General features: G+C 44.5%; 1 protein-coding gene across 1 annotated transcript in view; it reads left to right on the forward strand.

Moving 5' to 3' along the window:
* The window catches only part of FBXL17 (F-box and leucine rich repeat protein 17), a 763,959-nt gene that overhangs the window by 21,488 nt on the left and 719,483 nt on the right, over nucleotides 1-22,988 (forward strand). Inside the window, exons 3-4 of the mRNA XM_068247434.1 lie at nucleotides 2,053-2,310; nucleotides 13,464-13,595. Coding sequence (XP_068103535.1) covers nucleotides 2,053-2,310; nucleotides 13,464-13,595 — 390 coding nt within the window. The remainder of the gene's footprint in view (nucleotides 1-2,052; nucleotides 2,311-13,463; nucleotides 13,596-22,988) is intronic.

Here is a 22,988-nt window from a genome sequence, read left to right on the forward strand (position 1 = left end):
TATCAGAGATAGCTATACCAAACTGGTATGCGTATATTCTTCAGTGAGGGAAGACAGGGCACACCATATGGCGGGGTCCAAAATGGCTTTTATATTGCAGGACATGCATATAAACCTTTTGATAGTCAGTTTGCAGGCGAAGCTCAAAAGTAGCTGAAAAAATGGGAAAGCAGCAAGTAGTCATATGAGCAAAAAAGGATGCCATATTAAGAGTTAATAGGCTATCATAAACAAAGCACAGAAAGAGAGCGCAGTTATTTTAAATTCTCAAACCAAGTCATTGCATCTTCCGCATTATCAAAAAACACAGAGTTTCGCCGGGAAGAGCATTGCATATGGAATTTTCTGTTCTCTCAACTTTGCTTTGACCTGTATAAAAGACGTTGCTTGAGAGTTTCTGTAGTAAAATCAGCAAAAAACATCAGGCGGGCATTTTTGTAGTGAAGCTCTCCGGCCGTTCTAGCTGCTGAGAGAATTGTATCCCTGTCCCTGTAATTCAAAAGCTTAAAAATAAGTGGGTGAGGGAGAGCTCCTGGGGGGCCCCTTTGGCTGGAATTCTATGGGCCCTTTCGATGATGAAGTGGGGAGAGAAGTCGACATCTGGCAGTAGCTTTTAAGGTAGAGCCTCCATGAACTCTGGGATTTTTTTTAACCCTCCGCACCCTCAGGCAATCCAAGCAGATGTAAATTGCTTCTGCGATTCCTGTTTTCAGCATCAATGGCTCGTGACTCCAAGGCTGAGATCCGTCTCTCCATGACTGGAATGGCACGGGAGGAGCTGTTACTGGTATCTCCCACATCTGAAAGCCGTCTTTCCATCTCACTTATGCGGTCTCTCAGGTTAGAAACATCCTGTCGTAACAGGCTTAGACCAGCTTCATAGCTATCCATCTTGATAGTAAGCATCATTTGACATTGCTTTATGGCGTCCATTATTTCAAAAGGGCTCGGCGGCTGGGGTTGATCCTCCTCCGGTTCCACTTCAGTGTCAGGCTCAGTTTGTGTTTTAGTTCTAGGCTGCCCGCGTTGTGAAGCAGGGGATATCTATTGTTCATCTGGAGGACAAGTTTTCATCATCTTATCACCTTTCTTGTTTGTCCTCTGCAACATGCTTGTGGTGGAGTACGGGGCAAAGCGATTAGTTGTTTGTTGGCCTTTAGCAGGGCCTCCCGCCGCCTCTTCACTCGAAAGCGGGACACTGAGCTCAATGTTTTCGGCAACGGGAGGATTGTACCACTCCAGATTGACGACCCGAGTGTCTGCAGCAATATATTACCTGTTTGCTGATAGTTTGCATGGTCTAGATTGCCTCTAGCTTTAGATGTTATTGCAGGGCGGCGGAGCTCCTTCACCAGCGTGTTATCCTGTCGCCATCTTGGCCACACCCCCTGTTGTTTCTTAATTTAAGGAACGAGGTATGTCTGCTTTTCCTCCAACATGTGTAAAGTTGCTTCTCAGACCATCTGGAGTTCCCTGATGATCTATGAGTAATGCCCGGTTCACATTGGCAGTAAAAACGGTCTGTTGACAGATCAAAAATGAGCGGATTTGAACGGATGCAAACAGATTCAATGTTAACCTACGGATCTGTTCAAATTCATCCACTTTGCTGAACGGACCGCCAAGTTTGGTGCTGCAGCTATGTTTCTAGACCGCTGAACACAGTGGAACAGAATCGGATGCTGAACCGCTGCATTGGTAGCAATGAGAAACAGATCTTAATCACACTGGCTAGAAAACTGACCGTTCTAGCAAGCGTATCAACTTTGTTGATAGAGTCCGGGGGGAAGTGTGGAGGTGGAGTTGTGGGTAAACGGAACTGAACCGACGAATTGAGAACAGAAATTGTTTAGTTTGCGGGAAATCTGATCAGTTTTCCAGGAAGTGCCAGTGTGAACCGGCCCATAGGGCGAGACATCAATTCCTTATTAAAAAAAAAAAAACACGAAGCTGCAAAGTTTATTTAGACTACTAGTTTGTACATATAAAAAGTTTGCAACAAAACAAGGAACTGTTCCTGAATTTTGTCTTATAATCTGACTCTCTTTTCAGGTAAATGATAACTTGCTTGAAAAGCTTGCTTCCAAGTGTTGGAACATCAGAGAAATTAACATTTCGGACTGCCCGAATGTGACAGATGCTGGGATCTGCACACTGCTGATGAACTGCCCCGGTCTGGTGAAGTACACTGCTTACCGATGTAAACAGCTGACAGACTCATCACTTACCTGCCTGGCTACACACTGTCCCTCCCTCCAGAAAGTGCATGTGGGGAACCAGGACCGACTTACAAATGAGGCACTCAAACAGGTGATCACGTTCTATCTCTTTGTTTCTCATAGTAGCCATATTATTCAACTTTCAACACATGATTGTCGCACGTTGAGTCCAGTGAAGTAAAACTTTTTATTGGATTGGTATTCCGGTAGGCAATACAGGCTGCCCGGGAAGTGTGACCGGAATTAAACAGCTGCTTGCTGTCTTTTTCCACTTATGTGAATTTATTTTGTAGGCCAGGGCCGGACAGAGCTCAATTGGCAACAAGCTGAAAAGAAAATCACAAAAATGTTGTTTCCTTTTTATTGTTTGAACATGTTGAAAGATACTCTATTGCATTTCGTAACACAGTTTTTTTGGTTTTCTTTTATGTATACAGTGATAGAGAGGCTAAGTTTATAAGAAACTTGACACGTTTTTTGAATCATAACACATAGTTCAGTTCATCAGGAGAAAAGATCCTAACTTGAAAGTGTATTTGAAAGAGCAAATAGAATCTTAAATCAATGAGAAGACATGACACAAAGGAAGTATAAAAAAGTAAGAATTAAAAGAAGATGAAAAACCAAGATGGAAAAAAAATGGAAACTGGAAAGTGTGTGTGTGTGTGCGTGCGTGCGTGCGTGCGTGCGTGCGTGTGCGTGTGTGTGTGTGTGTGTGTTAAAGAGAATCTGTATTGTTAAAATCGCACAAAAGTAAACATACCAGTGTGTTAGGGGACATCTCCTATTACCCTCTGTCACAATTTCGCCGCTCCCCGCCGCATTAAAAGTAGTCAAAAACAGTTTTAAAAAGTTTGTTTATAAACAAACAAAATGGCCACCAAAACAGGAAGTAGGTTGATGTACAGCATGTCCACACATAGAAAATACATCCATACACAAGCAGGCTGTATACAGCCTTACTTCTGAATCTTAAGAGATCACTTGTGTGTGTTTACCTTCTGTCCCCAGCTTCTCTCATGCACTGAACATTACAGGCTTCCTGCAGACAGCTCTGCCTATGTCGTTAATTCCTCAGTATGTGACAGACCAGCTCCTTTCACAGCCTCCAGAGGAGGATTTTTATCCAGCTCTCTTCTATCACTGATAAGATAGCAGAGAAGCTGCTGGCTTATGTAAATAAAACACACACTGGAGTGTGCATAGAGGAACAGTTCAACACTGAAGAACTTGGCAGCCTTCCAGACACAGGCCGACAAGTCTGACAGGGGAAAGATACATTGATTTATTACAGAGATGGTTATAGTAGAAAGAGCTGCAGTAAGCCAGAACACATTAGAATAGGTTTAGGAACTTGTAGGATGGTAGAAAAAACGTCACTTTAAGGGTTGAAGAAAGGAAGAGGTGGAGAAGAAAAAATAATTGGATATGGAAAATATTATTTTCCCAAAACGACATTGGACAGCACCCCTGGATGAGACCTGTCTCCCTCCCCACCGTGGACAGGAACTGCAAGAAAAGAGATTGGCATAACAGATAGGCAGCTGTATATATGAGAGTAACTCGCCCTAATGCCTCAGTTCAGTTTCCTGTCCCGGATGGGATGCGGAGGGAGAGGTCTCCAGGGTGCCATCCACGACAGGCGTTTGGGGGCAGCGACTTCCAGGGCTCCAGGTAACGCTGTTCAGTGAGCAGCCGGAGCCCTGCAGCGTGAAGGAGGCTTCTCCGATAGAGGCAGCAGCAATATACGCGCAGGCGCGCTTTGGAGAAGGAACTTCCGGGTCCAACCGGAAGTTGTCACGCATTGGCGTCCAGCGTGACTCGGAGCGAGCGGCAGGGGCTGCGGCAGTGATTGTGAATCAGCTGCAGCTGATTCGCTTAGGTAATTACATTATGGCAATGCATTTGGCGGCAGGCGCCGCAGTGGGTGACTAATTCACCAATTAAGATACAGGTTAATTAGCGGCAGGTGCCGCCCCCTCATGTGACTAACAAGTCTTTCTTTATTTATAAGTTAATCCCTTTCTCTGGTTGTTTGTGAGCATGGAGGACGCTTCTGGGTCAGCTCCTGCGCAGTCTGCCAGGCCTGCCCAAAACCCCTCTCTGGCAAGTACTGAGGGTATCATGCTGGGTTTATATATGTGTATTTATTAGAGGGGGTACTAATGGTGTTTTTTGTCTATTGTTTTTTAAAGCCTGAAAAGCATGAAAAACATGACAAAACTGATAAATCTGCTACGCAGTCCAGTCAGCATGGATCTAGTGGATCTAGCAAATCTGGGAAGAAATGTGCCATTTGTTCCAGTCGATTATCATCTTCATCTTCTAAAAAGCGATGTCATGATTGTACAAATAAGCTAGTTAAGGATGAATCCCCGGTTATATTTAAGGATTTGATGGGCTGGATGCGGGCAGAAATATCTTCAGCCATCAAGGAAATTAAAGACTCTGCTATTTCAGCTCAGGCCGTGGCCTCTAGTCCTGCGGAGGTGCCTGGTCCCAGCAGTATTGCTCCTGTTATGCCCAATGTTAATATATTGTCTTCTCCAGTCCCGACGCCACATCCTGGGCCATCAGAGGCGAGAAGAAATAGAGAAAGTGAGGCAGATGGTTCAGAACTTTCTGAGGTAGAGATTTCCGCATTAGAGGAAATATCAGATGGGGAAGATGTAGAAGGAGTTGAAAGGCCTCCGAAATTTGCTTTTTCCCCAGATTTAATGAAGGACCTTTTGTCATCCATGCATGAAACTTATGGGTATTAAATCTGAACAGAAACCATTAACACCCCTGGATCAAATGTATGAAGGTTTGGCGGATCCCCAATCTCGTTTTATCCCAGTTCGTTCTACTCTAAAATCTATGATTAAAGGAGAACTGTAGTGAGAGGCGTATGGAGGCTGCCATATTTATTTCCTTTTAAGCAATACCAGTTGCCTGGCTATTCAGCTAATCCTCTGCCTCTAATACTTTCAGCCATAGGCCCTGAACAAGCATGCAGCAGATCAGGTGTTTCTGACAAATTTAGACAGATATGACAAGATTAGCTGTATGCTTGTTTCTGGTGTGATTCAGACACTTCTTTAGGCAAATAGACCATCAGGGCTGCCAGGCAACTGGTATTGCTTAAAAGGAAATAAATATGGCAGCCTCCATATCCCTCTCACTACAGTTCTCCTTTAAGAAGGAATGGGGAAATCCTGAGAAACGGGCCTTTTGGCCTAAATCCTTATCTAAGCGCTACCCTTTTTTCTCCTGAGGATCAGGAGTGTTGGGGTCCTCCTCCAAAGCTGGATCCATCTTTTTCCAGGGTGTCTAGAAAGACTGACTTAATGTTTGAAGATTTCGGTAATCTTAAATACCCGATAGATACAAAGATGGACAACGTTTTGAGAAGAGCTTGGGAGTCTTCTTCATTAACCTTCAAACCAGCAATATCATCTACAGCAGTTAGTCGATCTCTCAAAACTTGGCTTTCAGACTTACAATTTAAAATTGCTAATGGGGTCTCTAGAGAAGAGATCCTTATCGATTTTCCAAAAATTATGAATGCCTCTAATTACATGGTTGATGCAGCAGACGATACAGTGAAGCTGACAGCTAGGACCACAGCATTAGTAAACTCTGCTAGAAGGGGTGTATGGGTTAAAACCTGAAACGGAGACAACTCGTCCAAATCTAAACTTTGTGGTATCCCATGAGAAGGAAATCTCTTGTTCGGTTCTAGACTTGATGACACTCTAGATCAGGGGTAGGGAACCTTGGCTCTCCAGCTGTGATAAAACTACAAATCCCAGCATGCATTTGCCTTTATTAATCATGGCTCTGGCTGTCAGAAACCTGCAATGCATTGTGGGACTTGTAGTTCCTTAACAGCTGGAGAGCCAAGGTTCCCTATCCCTGCTCTAGATCGTACTGCAGATAATAAAAATAATTTTCCAAGGAAGAGGCCATTTCAGAATAAGCGGCCATTTCGGCCCTCCTCAAAAAAATGAGCCGGAAACGAAGTCTTCCAGAAATAAAAGATGGGCCCCTTATAGACAACAGAGACCACGTATTGGCACTACTAGTGCCAAAAAGACAGATAAACAATGATGCCATCATCCCAGTGGGGGGGGGGGGGGGGAGAGTTGAACATTTCTTCGAGAAATGGCAACAACTACTAAAAAAACAGTGGCTACTGAATATCGTATTAGAAGGTTACAAAATAGAGTTCATACGTCCTCCCCCTCACAACTTTGTCTTAACTCCTTGCCCAAAAGATCAGTAATTAAGAATAGCTCTCCAGTCAGAAGTAAAGTCACTTCTTCAAAAAGGGGTAATCCGAGAGGTTCCAATGATTCAAAGGGAACAGGGTTTTTACTCCCCAGTCTTCCTGGTAAAAAAGCCTCAGGGGTGTTATCGATTTATTCTAAATCTAAAGACACTAAATCTGGAAGTAAAATACAGGAAGTTCAGAATGGACAATATTCGATCTGTAATTCATCTCTTGCAGAAGAACGACTATTTAGCATCCCTAGACTTGAAGGATGCATACCTACATCTGCCGATCCACTTATCTTGTCAGCAGTACCTGAGGTTTGCCGTATGGGAAGGTAAGACACTTTCAGTTTATTGCCTTACCTTTCGGATTATCATCAACTCCATGGTTCTTTACTAAGGTTATGGCTGAAGTGCTGGCCCTTCTCAGATTAGAACTGGTTAATATTGTTGGTTACTTAGATGACTTCCTGTTATGGGGTTCTTCTGCCAGCTCGGTTAGTGATCAAGTTTCAAAAACCGTGTGCTTCCTCCAGGACCTAGGTTGGCTAATTAACTGGGATAAGTCTTCTCTGGCGAACACGGTAAATCCAGCGCTGGAGACTTAGCGCAGGAGACTTGGGCGGAGCCGGCGCCACCATAGGCCGTAATAGGAACTACGGCTATCGCAGGCACAGGGAGTAACTTCAGCGCCGTCAGAAGACGGACCTGAAGTTGCTTTTAAAACAATAATTCGGCTTCCAGCAATTGCTGGAAGCCGAATTATTTCATTCCCCCACTATCCATGTCGGCCTGGAGGGGGAATAGTAATTAACATGGCCCGGACTTTGTGCGGCAGCAGGATCAGTCATATACTGGCTGTGTCCTGCGCCCAAGTCTCCGGCGCCGTTCTCTCTCGTACGCTTCTCTGGTCCCTTCTCAACTACTAGAATTCTTAGGATTCAATATTTCTACCAGAGAGGAAAAACTGTTTTTACCTGATAGGAAGATCAATGCTATTCTTAATAATGTTTTGTCTTTTCAGAGAACAAGAAGCATATCTTTAAGAAAAGCTATGGCAGTGCTAGGCCTTCTAACTTCCTCCTTTCCGGCAATTCAGTGGGGACAGTTCCACTCAAGATTTCTTCAGTCATGGATTCTGAAGTCTTGGAACAGGTCTCTGGTGGCACTGGACGGAAAACTCATCATTCCGCACAGTATAAAGGCTTCTCTTCTATGGTGGCAGGACCCGACACATCTTTCTCCAGGTCGTCTGTGGAGTTATCCACAACAAAATACAATTACAACCGATGCCAGCTTGTGGGGTTGGGGAGCCCACTTCAATTCTCAACCAGCACAGAGAAAATGGAGTGTTGCAACGAGTTCACAGTCCTCAAACAGCAGAGAACTAGAAGCAGTATGGCAAGCTTTGCAGCGTTTCGACCGCCAGATCACAGGCTCTCATGTCAAAATAAAGACGGACAACAGAAGTGTGGTAGCCTTTCTAAACAGGCAGGGGGGCACGAAGAGTCAGATCTTATGGAAAAGGACAGTAAGGATCCTATTTTGGGCAGAGGAACCTCAGGTCCTTGACAGCGATACACTTAAAAGGGACATCAAACCAGGTGGCAGACTACCTGAACTGGATCCAAACAAATGGTCTCTGGATCAGGAAGTATTCCAGCAGGTGGCATTACAATGGGGGTACCCGGAAGTAAACCTCTTTGCAAGGAGGATAAATATGAAATGTCAGCAATTCTGTGCTCTGTTTCCAGAGGATCTTCCGTGGAAGGTGGACGCCTTCACTGTCAGTTGAAAGATAGCAAGGATGTACGCTTTTCCTCCAATTCCACTATTACCACGGGTAATAAAGAAGATTATCCAGGACCAGGCCCGAGTAATCTTAATAGCTCCACTGTGGCCGAAGAGGCCGTGGTTCACGTCACTGAAAAGATTAGCAGTTTCAGATCCAATTGTTTTTCCTCCTCTTCCACACCTGATATCGCAGGGTCCAGTTTGGCATCCGGATCCGGCGAGACTACACCTTACAGCTTGGAACTTGAATGGGGCATCTTAAAAGCAAAAGGGTTCTCGGATGGGCTATCAGAAACTTTGATACAGAGTAGGAAGAAGGTGACTCGTATAATATACCAAAAATCTTGGAGGGTATTTAGCAGTTGGTGTACAGAGAGATCTTGTGACACAAATTCACTTACATCAGTATTAGAGTTTCTTCAGTGCGGATATAAGAAAGGTCTAAGTGTTAGTACACTTAAGGTTCAGGTTTCCGCTCTCAGTGTATTTTTAGAGAGACGACTAGCACAAGAAGAGTTAATCATACGTTTTTTTCAGGCCTTGAAAAGACTAAAACCAGTAATAAGAGTCAGAGTTCCTTCTTGGGACTTAAATACTGTATTACAGGGGTTGTGTGAGTCCCCGTTTGAACCTTTAACACAGATTTCAGACAAATTTCTTACTTTAAAGACTGTCTTCCTATTGGCAATTACTTCAGCAAGAAGAATAAGTGAGCTACACTCATTATCTATTAAGGAGCCTTACTGTATCATCTCGGAAGATAGAATTACACTACGCCCGGACGCGGCTTTTCTACCTAAGGTAGTCTCTTCATTTCACAGGAATCAAGAAATTTTCTTGCCCTCCTTTTGTGAGAATCCTACTAATGATAAGAAATTGCATTGTCTTGACGTCAGGAGATGTCTGTTACATTACTTAGATAGAACTGCTCTCTGGAGGAAAACTGAAGCTATTTTTACTTTGTTTGCTGGAAGATGCAGCGGAAATAAAGCTTCAAAGGCGACTTTAGCGCGATGGATTAAACAGGCAATTACATCGGCATATCAGACTCAGGGTAAACAGTTGAAAACTCCCATCAGAGCACATTCTACAAGAGGAATATCAACTTCCTGGGCAGAGAGGGCAGGGGCATCTATAGATCAGATCTGCAGAGCTGCTACCTGGTCGAATCAGAACACTTTTGTAAAACACTATCGGCTGAATGTATCTGCTAGAGCAGACCTATCATTTGGAAGGAAAGTGTTGCAAGCAGTGGTCCCTCCCTAAGCCTAATATCTTGTAGATCGTCTCATCCAGGGGTGCTGTCCAATGACGTTCTGGGAAAGACAACTTTACTTACGGTAACGTCTTTTCCAGTAGTCAGGACAGCACCCCTGCAACCCGCCCTTTTTTTGGGTGGAGTAACTATTATGTATGTAATTATCTATGGTCCGTGTCATCTTTTGTATTAACTGAGGTATTAGGGTGAGTTACTCTCATATATACAGCTGCCTATCTGTTATGCAAATCTCTTTTCTTGCAGTTCCTGTCCACAGTGGGGAGGGAGACAGGTCTCATCCAGGGGTGCTGTCCTTCTGACTACTGGAAAAGACGTTACCGTAAGTAAAGTTGTCTTTTAGCCACATAGCTCCTGTTCTACCCCAGGAGATCTGTAGTTATGGCTCCTATGTAAATACGGACCCCTTTATATAAAAAAATTCAAATGAATACAGACGTTCAATAAGAAAATTCTAAAATTTGGAAGAGTTGGCTATCTTTCTTTCATATTTACATGTAGGCTTACATCTTTAAAGGACTTCTGTAGGGGGAACCGGGGAAAATGAGTTGAACTTACGCGGGGCTTCCAATGGTCCCCTGCAGACATCCTGCGTCTGCGCAGCCACTCACTGATGCTCCGGCCCGCCTCCGGTTCACTTCTGGAATTTCAGACTTTAAAGCAGGGGTCTCAAACTCGCGACCCGCGGGCCATTTGCGACCCTCGATACAATATTTTGTGGCCCTCGCTGGCAAAAGCTTCCTTATAGTTCGCTTCAGTGCTCCCAAGTAATCCGCCACATCCCCGCCTCTAAACAAGGGCTGCAGAGCCCCCAAATCGCCCGGGGGGCAATCCGCATGCATTTCCTGGAAGGGGCAGAGCTTTCAGCTTCAGCTCTGCCCCCCCTGACGGATCGCCGCCTCTCCCCGCCCCTCTCTGTGAAGCAGAGGCGGCGATGCGCCGCGATTGTGAAATTTCTTATGCGGCCCAGCCTCATCCTGACTTTGCCTCCTGCGGCCCCCAGGTAAATTGAGTTTGAGATCCCTGCTTTAAAGTCTGAAAACCACTGCGCCTGTGTTGCCGCGTCTTCGCTCCCGCTGATGTCACCAGGAGCGTACTGCGCAGGCACTGACCATACTGGGCCTGCACAGTACGCTCCTGGTAACGTCGGCGCGAGCGAGGACACGGCAACGCAGGCGCAGTGTTTTTCAGACTTTAAAGTCTGAAATTCCAGAAGTGAACGGGAGGCGGGGACAGGAGCATCAGTGAGTGGCTGCGCGGGCACAGGATGTCTGCAGGGGACCATTAGAAGCCCCGGGTAAGTTCAACTCATTTTCCCCTGACCCCCCCCCCCCCCCCCCCCCCCCCCAGTATTCCTTTAATGTCTTGTGTATGTTGCTGTATTTATTTGTATTTATTTATAAATGTAATTCTGTGATAGGAGTTCTAAATGTATTTTGCAATCGTTAATAAAACCAATAAAAATTGTTTTACACAAGAATATGGAAAACATAACGTTTGAATGAAAGGCAAGAATGGGAGAAGAGGGAGAGATAACTTAGAGGTTTAAACGCATGCCCATTGCCTCGTTCACATCATACACGCTTCCGTGCGCATATGGAAGCGCGTATGATGTGCTGAAACGCAGGAATGGCAGTAGGGCATTTTGGCCATTATAGTTTTAAAATAATACATGCTACTGTAATTAAAACCCACACATATTTTATTTGCCCATTTTTCCCGGTTATTAAAACGTTTAAAATATTTTCCTAGTACAATGTATGGCGCCAATATTTTATTTGGAATTGGAGGTGCAATTTTTCAGTTTTGCGTCCATCCCTAATTACAAGCCATAATTTCAAAAATAACATTAATATACACTCTTGATATACATATTAAAAAAGTTCAGTCCCTAAGGTAATTATTTATATAATTTTTTATTTTTTTTTAGGCAAAACTTTTATTTGGGTATTTATGGTAGAGTGTGGGAGATAAGGGGTACATTTTAGATGTATGTGTAGGTCTTTCATAAAAGAAAAAATTGCATGTACATGTAATTTTACTATTTGGTCACAAGATGTCCTCTCGTATTATTTTCCTGAGCGTACTATCCATACACGAACAGAAGGTAATGCGTGGACATTACTTAGTTACAATGATCGCAGGCATCTCATTGATGCCGGTGATCATTGACATGAAGTCCAGCGGGACGTAGAAAATCCGTCTGAAACCACATAAGTGGTTAAAGTTTACAAAAAATACTTAACTAAGAAGAGGGAAACCTCTGGATCCTATAGAGCAGCGGTCCCCAAACGTTTTTGGTTAAGGGCCAGGTCAACATACTTTAGACTGCTAGTGGCCGGGGTATACATAAAATTATGTTGTAAAACTTAACATCGAATCTAGGTATTGATTTCTCCCAATCATGCCTGGTGGAGACCTCCCAGCAGCATCCATTCAGTCATGTAGCACCTGAAGAACATCTTTGTGCACCAGACAGTGAAGCATACCCAGGTGACAACCTGCCTTCCAGTTGGATATTGGTGTCCACTGGTGCAGAATTGGATTGGAAGCCAGCGAATTACCTACTCATCAGCTTCTACAGTATGTGGGTGGTGCCAGCACTGCTATCCTATATGAGGGCTGCCGATATTTAACACAGTGAGCTGCATCTATAAGTTATACATTTCGTGTTGTGGGGGGCCAATGAGAAAGCCTCGGGGGACCATAGTTTAAGGACCACTGCTGTAGAGGATTCCCACGCTGTCCCCTGGTCCCTCGTCGCTGGTTGCGGACCCCACAAAGTTTACCTGGAAGGGCTTGTTGGTAGGAACCTTGAGGGCGCACTACTCTTCCTGTACTTGCGCGGGTGCAGTACGGCTTCACCCAGGCAGAAGAGTAATGTGGCCCTGATGTTAATCCAAGGCAGCAGTGGAGGACAGTGTGGGAAGCCTCAGGAGCATTCAGAGGGTTACCTCCAGGGATGAGCTCCGGATGAAATTCGTATGGAATCCAAATGAGTTTCATTCAGATTTCATCCTCTAATTAGTGCAGCTGGGTGGGTGTGTGCGGGGGGGGGGGGGGGGGGAAGAGGGGGGGGGTGTTAAACTTACCAAGCCGCATCACACCTTCAACCCGGAAGGAGGACGTGTTTGTAGTCATGTGACCGCGGCTTGGAACGCAGCGTGGGACATGCTTTGGAACAGGTTAAAGAAGAAGGCTGCTGGGTAAGGTTACCCCCCCCCCCCCCCCCCCCCCGTACATACCCGCTCACCTGCCTTAAGTAGAGGATTAAATCCAGATAAAACTCATCTGTATTTCATCCAAATTTGATCTGGAGGTCATCCCTGGTTACCTCCTCTTAACTAAATATGTATTTTCTTACCTCCTGTTTGCCTCTGGTTCTCTTTAAGAGAAATTCTTCTCACTGTCCCTGTTTAAAAAAACAAACAAAACAACTTTTCTACCCATGGAGTCACAAGAGAAAGAGGTGAGTGACTGCAATAAAATCCAAGAGGGGTAATGCAGTCTGTTTATTTACCTCCCCCAAAAAACAGACCCATGTATAGTGCTGAATAGTGAGACAGTCCAGTCCCCCCCCCCTCCCCCCCCCCCCCCCCCACCCCTCCACTTAGGACAAGTTTTAATGATTAGTGGGCTTTGAACTCACATATTGGCACTTTCTCCATTTTTGCACATTCCAATCATGGAGTTTATATTTTTTTTTGTATCTTTCAAGATAAAATTAATTTGAAATGTAGCCAAGCTGAGAATCGTAGACTTTTACAGTTAACATATGCGTCTTTGGAGTCTATCTGGAGTTTCTCACGTATGTCTAGTATAATGCAATTTTCTGTAAAAGCCACTCTGTGTCAGTGTACATTTTTTTGCAGATTTACTATATGAAATGAAGTAATTACCTATTTACTTGTCTGCAGTTGGGCTCCAGATGCAGAGATTTAAGAGATATACATTTTGGACAATGCTACAAGATCTCCGATGAAGGAATGGTTGCAATAGCCAAGGGATGTCCAAAGCTGCAAAAAATATATATGCAAGAAAACAGATTAGTAAGTGACATTTTGTGGAAGTGTATGTGGCATGTTTGAATCTGTTTTGCTGAATGATTTTTTAATATTGAACAAAGGAGCTGTAACTCAAAACATTCTAGACCATGCTCAAATCATTTGTTGCTTTTTCTTTTTAACTAAGGATTTTAAAGAGAATCCAATGCGGATTTTTTAAATCTTAATAGGACACAGGCATGCTCTGTGCACAATGACATGCCTCTGTGTCCTGCTGCTGCCACCAGTCCCCCCGGGCTCTGCTGTCCCCCTCTGATAAATAGCGCCAGGCTAGCGACAATCTTCTTGTTGCTAGCCTTTTTACCTGCAAATGTCAATCAGTGTCCTCCTCCGCCTTCCCCATTACATGCCGCTCCCCGCCTCCGCTAGCTTCCTCCAATCGGAAGCTAAGCCGCGACCCAGGAGTGGTCAGATCTCAGCCCTTTAGCATTGGTGCATAGATCATGATGGGAGTGCCCAACAGCCTGACATTCCTTGCCGTCTTCAATGACCCCACTGTGAGCCCTCATGAGTTGGACACAGAGGATGTGCTGGGCAGAGAGAGCCACAGAGGGCTCCGAGACTATTAGAAGATGCAGCCTTGCTATCGGTGGGGGTTAACATTAAAGGCCCGATTACACCTATGTGCTTACTGGGCTATTCCATATACCTCTTGAAATTATATGCTGCCTTTTTGTAGTTGGATGTGCACATTTTTTTATCTAGACTTTTGAAGGCCCACACGCATAGCTAATTTTTATTTGTGCGCATGCTCCATCAAGGGCTCTTTCACATCTGAGCTGATCTTTGTGCGCTTTGACACACGGCCATTGTGTGCGGTTTCCAAGGTAAAATGAAAGTCCATAGACTTTTATTTTACCTTTCACATCTAACGCTGCGTTTTTGTGTGTTGCATTTCGACGCTCCCCGGAGCTTTTAATCGTCTGACACTTGCGTTATGCGTTACAATGTAAATCAATGTAAAACGCAAGCTCCAAGAAGAGCATGCCTTTTTAAAACGTTTCAACGCACACAGTTACAGTTTAAAATGAAAAAAAATAACGTAGTAAAACGCAACGCACAAAAAATGGACAAAAATGCATACATCAAAACGTATGCATTGACCTTTCACCAACGCCATCTCATCTCATCGCCATGTGGAAGAGCCCTAATTCTGGTTCACAAGGCAAGAGCTTTTAAGCACCTGTGATTTGAAACACTCTTGCTAATGCAATGCTATGAGTGATTAGGCTCCTTAATTAGGTGATGCTGGATAATGATTTTAAATCTTCCTGGACAGTTATACCTTTACAAGGCTCTGCCTGCAGCACCAATAGTTTTAGGCTGGCATCTTCTTTGCCAGAGCTGTGTGTGCCCTGCCTCCTGGCAGTTCCTGAACAATGTGATGATGCTTGCCCATGTTTGCTGCACATTTTGTTAGGGCTATTAAGTGCTGTGTGATTACTCAGCTGAGAAATAACATGTAACTAATGTTACTGTCCTGGTAATCACTTGTAACAATGGATTCTCTCTATATGCATGTGTGTTTTATGTGACATTGTTGTTCTTCTACTGTTCAATAAAAAAAATTGAAAGCAAAAAGAATCATGCCCATTTCTTCCAGGCACTCCAGTATCCTCCTGCATTCCAAAAATGTATAGATATGTTAATTAGCTTCCCCCTAAATTGACCTTAGACGGCTATGGACATTTAACCATGGTAGGGATTGTGAGCGACTCTCACTCAGGCGCAGTAGATGCCGACCTGCTGAGGTCGGCATCTTGCATCGGAGGGGACCCCGGGCCACTGGCGGTAAACCAAAACCTGTCAGTTCTGTCAAACATTTCTACTACCTACAGTAAGTGATGGCAACATAGTAGAAAAGTAATTTATAGCACATTTTACTCTGGGAGGAATGTACTTCGTATTTATGTGTTTTCATGTATTATAAATGTTTCAATTTTTCATCATAATGGTCCTATAAATCGGACCCAAACCAAACATTTTTTAAATTCAAAATATTTAGTTGCACCACTCTGACACATACAAAGATAAATAAACACTCCTTCAAGCCTATGAGCATTTTAGTACATGCTTTTCACCCTTCTCTTTTAATAACTAGGGTTATAAAGGTGGCAGCCATTACTTCTGAGCTTAGTGTGAGGTTTTAGATCATCGGGGTGTTTGTCATCAGCTACCCTCCCTCACAGGGGCAACATCTATGTAAATCTCACACAAGCTGAGATCACCTGCCCTGTGACATCATCAGTAGCAGCCTGTGTTTTGTTTTTGATTTTTATCTCTTCAACCAGTCTGCCGGATTCTGTCCCGGCAATATAAAAGGAAGGGAGGGGTTCCTCCAATAAATGTAAAATATTTTATATTTCTCATCATGCAGCTGAAAAAAGGCTGCTATTTATTATTATAATTTAGAAAATAGATTTTATTTGTGGAATCTTGTATTTTTAATTTGAGTCCACTTTAATAATTGCCAACATGTTCTCTTTTAAGAAAGCATAAGATTTATAGTAAGGAGGCTTCTAGGTTCTTTTATTTCCCTTCAAATTCTTAATGTTACTGGTTCATCATGACTTAAATTGACACTCAATAAAATTATTTCCCAGGTCCTGTCCATAGTTATTTTGATCCATGACTAGCATTGTTCAAGGCCGATGTAGCTAGAAATGACTGTCTGTAAAGTCATATTAGTTTGGCTTTGTAAAGGTAATGGGCTATAGGCACACTGTACACCAATGGATATTGATATGTGGTTGGCTTTTTGGGAACATAAAGGAATGATTTGTATATTCACTCACTGAGTAGACGTGATGCATCATAAACATTCTGGATTGCTCACATGAAGCTTTATAATTGAAAATTCCTCCTGTGTTGGACTTGGCAAATTTGTTATATTCTCTTAAAGGACTTCTGAGGCGAATACATAAATGTAGCTTTACTTACCTGGGGCTTAGTCCAGCCCCTAGAAGTCATTTGCGTCCCTCCCTGCAGCTCCGGTCTTCAGGTCTCCAGGCACGGTATGCTCCCGATGACCTGGGCGCATTCATTCATTCATTCATGCCCACACATGCACAAAAAGAGGCCGACCCATCAGAGGCTAGCAGCAGGACCCAGTAGAAGACCAGAGCTGCAGTGAGGGACACAAATGACTTCTAGGCGCTGGAATAAGTCCCAGGTAAGTAAAGCTAAATGTATGTATTCGCCTCAGAAGTCCTTTTAAAATATTTCTTTTTTAAGTCTCAGTTGAACTCCTAAAGTACACTGTTGTGCTTGATAGGTTGCAGTTGGATATACATTCAATGATATTTTTTCTGTGTGCATTTATTCTTTTGTTGGTAGTTTAAAGGACATCCGAGGTGAAAATAAACTGATGAGAAAAACAATTGTATCTATCTTCCTCCTCCTAAAAGTGTTTTATTTTATATTTAAATATAGTTTTTAAGTTTTTACTGTTTTATTGTCTCTGCTCAATGACACCTACATTGAAGTATGCTAGAGCTCAAATCTATGAACAATTGATACTTTTTATCTCTTTCCTGATCTCAGAAGCCATTTACTGACAGGAAAGTATTTTATGGCTGTAATTATTTCAGTGAAGGCTATGCTATAGTCTGACCCAGTGCTGACCCGGATAGAAACTGTCACTTGCATACCTAATGTTTAACTCTTTCAGGCAGAGAAAGGAAAAAAGGAACACAGCCTAGTTATTTGTGTGCTAGGCACTGTACATACGCATGTCTATCTCATCATGTCACCTCAGTTGTCCTTTAATATGAGCTGCGCAAAAATGCAACCTCCGTGATTTGCAAAGATACAGACTAACCAGCAAGCTCATGGTGACCCAGAACTCATTGGAGTGTGTGAGGGGCTACAATTTCCAAAATTAACAATGGTTAATTTGCATATATTCAGCAGTGATGCACTGGGAAATATCTCAGAGCTCACTCAAACCTGAATTATCGCAAATTCTTTCTGTTTTAAGAAAGCAAACTTTTGTTATCCACGTGATTACCAAGAAATACTTTTTATCCTTGGTAATTTGTTATGTTTCCTCTAGGTGGCAGCAAAGTATCAGAACAGCCATCACTTGTATTAGTTTATTAGATTGCGGTTCTTAAAAGCATACACATGCTATCTAAGTCAATGTGTTCTTTTTTTCTGTTCCTTAATTTGTTTTATGTTTAGTGCCTGCTGTTCCAGTTTGAATGCTTTCTTACAAATATGTATTAAAGTGTATACTTGAATCCTTTGTAAAGTATATAGGAAGGACGTCTCATTGAACCATTAGAAAAGCTCAAAGAAGGTACAGGCTGTATTTTGTATTTATTTATTTGCTGTCCCAAACTGATGTACAGAGGTGGATGTTGTGCTGTGGGTGTAAAGATCTGTTATTCAGACATCAATATTTATGGTAGTGGTAAATGTCCAAATATTTAAAGGTCAATTTGTTATTTAACAAACCTAGTTTATTAAATCTGTTATTTTAAATTGCATAATATCCTATTACAAGGAAACAGAATAAGTATTATTGCAGTGTGCAATCACAGTGGACTTTCTGTAACTTGTGAGCAAAATTAATTGTAAAAAGTAATTGATGTGCTTGCTATATCTTTTACCTTATTCTGTTGCCATGCATGCTGTCTAGACATTGGGCATACCCCCGCCCCCCCACCCGGGCGTTCTAACCTGCGCATCACTGCATTAGCTTACATGTGCATAAGCTTCAGTTTGTCAAGGCACATGCATGGAGGGTAGCACAGGAAAAAGCCAATCTGCTGGCCATTTATGCCCCCTCCTGGCAGCACAGAGTAGTGATAGTTCTTCAGCTCAGTACTGTGCCTCCAGGTATGACAGAACAGAACAGTTTGACCATTGTTTTTTTTTTTTCTTTGCTCTTGTTGATGACCCACCTCGTCAGACTATTAGTCATCTGTTCTGTTGTGACCCAGTTTAAACAGAAGTTATGTCTGACCTTGCCTTTTTTTCATTTTTAACCAAAGATTTGTCCATAGACACTCATGTTACTGTTCATAGTACAGCTGTGAGTTCCCGGGCGTTGCAATGTAGTGCATCTGGGAACATTTTATTGCACGCTGCACACATTTTCCCAACAGGTAGCATTGTGCTGATGTCTGCGCATTAATGCACAGAGGTGCGCATTCAGGGTGTTAGGAGCACATGCACCTAATGACATTTGTGCATGCGATCTGTACTGTAAATAAGCCCTACGGCTTGTGCTGACAATTTGAGCACTGCCCTGCTTGTCTTGCTTGCCAGTATAGCTATTTCATATAGCATATGGTACCTGTGGCCTCCTCTCCTCATAGGCACCTGCCACTTTGGAGCTCTGATCTCTTCCCATTCAGTACTGAGAGTCAGTGGATGGGAGCCCTGGCTCATAGCCGTTTTTAGGTCCGTGCGGAGCGTGCAACCGCCCGGGGCGCTGTGTGGCAGTGAGGAGAAGGGGGCGCAGGCAGAAGTAGGAGTGAAAGATGGTGACGCGCGGTGCAGCCTAAGAAGACCAGCGCGATCACCTCTTAGCTGCACTCCTCCTGGGCGTCCTGTTGCCTTGGCTGCGACGTCAAGTGAACACCACATAACCAGCGTGTGGTGACACTGACGTACAGCAGCGGTACTGCAGCTGTCAGGGTGCCCTAGGAGGAAGATAGGACTTGCTGCGGAGTGTGTGTTTTCCTGCCCAGGTTCCTTCTGCTTCTTCTCTCCTCCTGGACTTCCGAGACTTGTGGCAACAGAGGCAGGTAGTTAGCCCAGCTCTTCCCCTGTCCCTCTTCTGATATGGCTGCTCTCAGTGGGAAGGGGGGAGGCGCAGGTTCCAGCTAGCTGCTGAAGTGAATGATAGTGAGTGTGGTCGGGCAGGGGGCTCATAAGTGCAGGGAAGCTGGGTGGCCAGTAATAACTGACGTGGTGGAAGAGCGGTGGGCAGAGCAAACACACAGGCAGCTGCAGGCATGACACTTGCCTGCAGCTCGATCTGACAGCCTGGCCTGGGGTATAACTTCCTGCAGAGAGGGTCACAGGCTGCTTCTCCCTTCTCCCCTCCCACCTGAGAGTCCGAGTCCAGACTGCAAAGCATGGTGTCGGGGGAAGGGGAGAGTGCTCAGCTGAACGGGCAGGATGTGTCTGTGTCTCTGCTGCCTGTGTCCCTGCCTGGCCTGCATGCTGTGAGTAGGTGCCCTGCTTCTGAGTCCTGACAACCCCTCCTCCACCCCACAGCATTAGGGGGCCTATTTGTCCCCTTCTCCTCCATTAAGGTACCACTGCTCCCAGCAAGCCACCCTCCCCTTTCTATAAAGATACCACTGCTCCCAGCAAGCCCCCCTCCCCTCTGTATAAAGGTACCACTGCTCCCAGCAAGCCCCCCTCCCCTTTCTATAAAGGTGCCAGTGCTCCCAGCAAGCCCCCCTCCCCTTTCTATAAAGGTACCAGTGCTCCCAGCAAGCCCCCCTCCCCTTTCTATAATGGTACCACTGCGCCCAGCAAGCCCCCTCCCCTTTCTATAATGGTACCACTGCTCCCAGCAAGCTACCCTCCCCTTTCTATAATGGTACCACTGCTCCCAGAAAGCCCCCCTCCCCTTTCTATAATGGTACCACTGCTCCCAGCAAGCCCTCCTCCCCTTTCTATAAAGGTACCACTGCTCCCAGCAAGCCCCCCTTCTACAGAAGTACAGCTCCCAGCCTATACAGGTACTACAGCTCCCAGCATGACCTTTCCCCCTTCCCTTTATAGATGCATTATACTGTAGCTCCTAGCATGCTCCTTTAATCCATAGAGGCACTACAGATTCCAGCATGCTTCTCCGTATAGTATTGTGATTTCCTTCAGGGCCCCAGAGCCGGCTAGGGAAACACTCTGAAGGCGCGCTCCTCTGAGTTTTTCTCTTTAAATCTTCACATGTGCCTCATGAGGCACCCACAAGGATGAAGCACACAGAGGAGCAAGCCAGCCGGACAGGTGAGTGCGCTCCCCTGAAAATGTTCTGCAGGGGTCCCAGGTGACCACATTTCACATTGGAGGAGGAACACTGCTGTGAACGCTGGTTTATTAATACAAAAGTATAAAATCACAGTGCAGTCTAGCAAACATGGGGAAAGAGATGAAACATATACCAGAGTGAGAGGAGGCACAAAGGTGGTGATGGGTACTGGATGCCTGACGTCCGTTGTACACTAAATTGCGCTTCTACAGAGGCTACACAACTTAGCGTAACATGGCCGTCAGACATCCTGAACCCATCACCCACCACCACCATTGTGCCTCCTCTCACTCTGGTATGTCTACCATCTCTTTCTCCATGTTTGCTAGACTGCACTGTGATTTTATACTTTTGTATTAATAAACCAGCGTTCACAGCAGTGCCAGCTTCCCATCTTTTCTATATGTTCTTGGATCTACCTCACTGCTTGAGCGTGCTTGTGAAGCTGCAGATGGAGGAGTGCACACTATAGAACCTATCGTGCACAGCCCTACGCATCCGGTGTTTACTGTAGTGCCAACCCAGTACTGCTTCCTTGTTTCTTCCATCACATTGGAGGCGGCCTGAGGAGCCCAGCAGGCATCTCTTGAGGCCCTGAGGGACAATCCAATACTATATGGGAACTGTGTTGCCTCTATGGGAGAGGATGAGCATGCTGGGAGCTGTGGTGTCTCTATGGAGGGAAGGAGTATGCTGAGAGCTGTGGTACTTCTATAATGGGGGGTAGGGCTTGCTGGGAGCGGTGGTGCCTCTATGGAAGGAGAGGATAGTCCATGGGTTTCCTGTATCTCCCTATACCCCACCTTTCCAGTACTGGGTTCCTCCCTAGTTGAATAGGTTTTTCAGTATGCAAACAAGCGTGGGCAAATGTATCTGTACTGGGCATGCAAGTAAGGTCCATACATGACAAGTAAAATGAAGTGCTTGTGCACAGAGTAAAAAAAGGATTGCACAAGTGCCTTAGTTCTACCAGGTATGTGCAGACCTGACTTGTGCCTGCCCAGTACGGACACGCTTGCTTGCGCTATGAAGAAACCTACGTCAGCAAAGAGGGTCCTAGTACTGGAACAGTGGGATGTAAAAAGCTTTCTTTGGTAGTTTCATGTATTGTTCTTTTTCTGCTGGTGTGGGGTGGTTGGAATATGTGTTTTGGTGTGTGGGCGGCTGGTGACAGAGGGCCTCGGGTGTTAAAAAGTACAAATCTGGCCCTTGGTGTGTCTTAAAGGGAAAATAAACTGAGAAGGATATGGATGTTTCCTTTTAAGCAATACCAGTTGCCTGGCAGTCATGCTGATCTCTTTGGCTGCAGTAGTGGCTGAATCACACACCTGAAACAAGCATGCAGTTAACCCAGTCTGACTTAAGTCAGAGCACCTGATCTGCATGCTTGTTGAGGGGCTGTGGCTAAAAGTATTAATCTAAAGACACAGTGTCAGCAGGAGAGTCAGGCAACTGGTATTTTTTTTTAAAGGAAAAATCCTAGTCCTTCTCAGTTTAGGTTCCCTTTACAGTGTCCCTCTTTCTTATCTCAAAAAGTTGGGAGGTATGGCTGCAGCTTCTAGCATCCCTGGCCCAACACCCATCCCCTTGCAGGCAGGAGCCAATCACCACAAGTGTCGATTTCTCCCCTCACGCAATGCTGTGCTTGCCCACAACACGTCACTGAAGAGGTGGGAACAGTGTCAGCAGCCCAAACTCTTTAGGGCCTGTACATACTAGTGCACTTCTGTCTGTTTTTCAGCAACACGTAACAATCTGTAACATCGATGTGCTGATAAAAGGCGGACAGAAGCGCACCAAGTGCAGCTGGCAGTGTTTTTTTTTCTTTTTTTGGCCGGGGGGGGGGGGGGGGGGGCGTATTTTTTGATACTCGCCCTGGGAGCAATTTTATCTAAAAACTGCACTGCCCTGGCTGGCTGGTAGCGGTCGTGGTCAGAGCTCCTGGGGAACAGGAGGTCACATGTTTCCTGCTCTACAAAATATACTGACCGCCATGCAAGGCAATACTGGAACAAATTTGTCACATATGCAATTTTCCTTTTTTTTTGTTCTGGTTCAGATGGTGTTCTGTCTTTAGAAATACTTTAATGTTATTGTTAATGTTTAGCTAAACGTTTAATTTACAGAATTTAAAACTGCAGAATAAATTGTAACTTTATAGCATTTCCTACCTCATAATTATTACAAATGTATTATTTGCTGCTGCACCTTTAAATGGCTTTTTACACTAGGGATACAAGGAAAATCCCAATTACCTGATTAATTTGTACAAGCTTGTGTGTTAATATCTGCATTTGCACTGTTCAGTCAGTGTCTGTGGGGGATCCATGACATCTGTACATAAGAGAGCATTGTCGAGAGGTTGTGGCAGGAGCAGGTTTAGT

This window comes from Hyperolius riggenbachi, chromosome 1 (assembly GCF_040937935.1).
Source record: "Hyperolius riggenbachi isolate aHypRig1 chromosome 1, aHypRig1.pri, whole genome shotgun sequence".
Taxonomy (NCBI): domain Eukaryota; kingdom Metazoa; phylum Chordata; class Amphibia; order Anura; family Hyperoliidae; genus Hyperolius; species Hyperolius riggenbachi.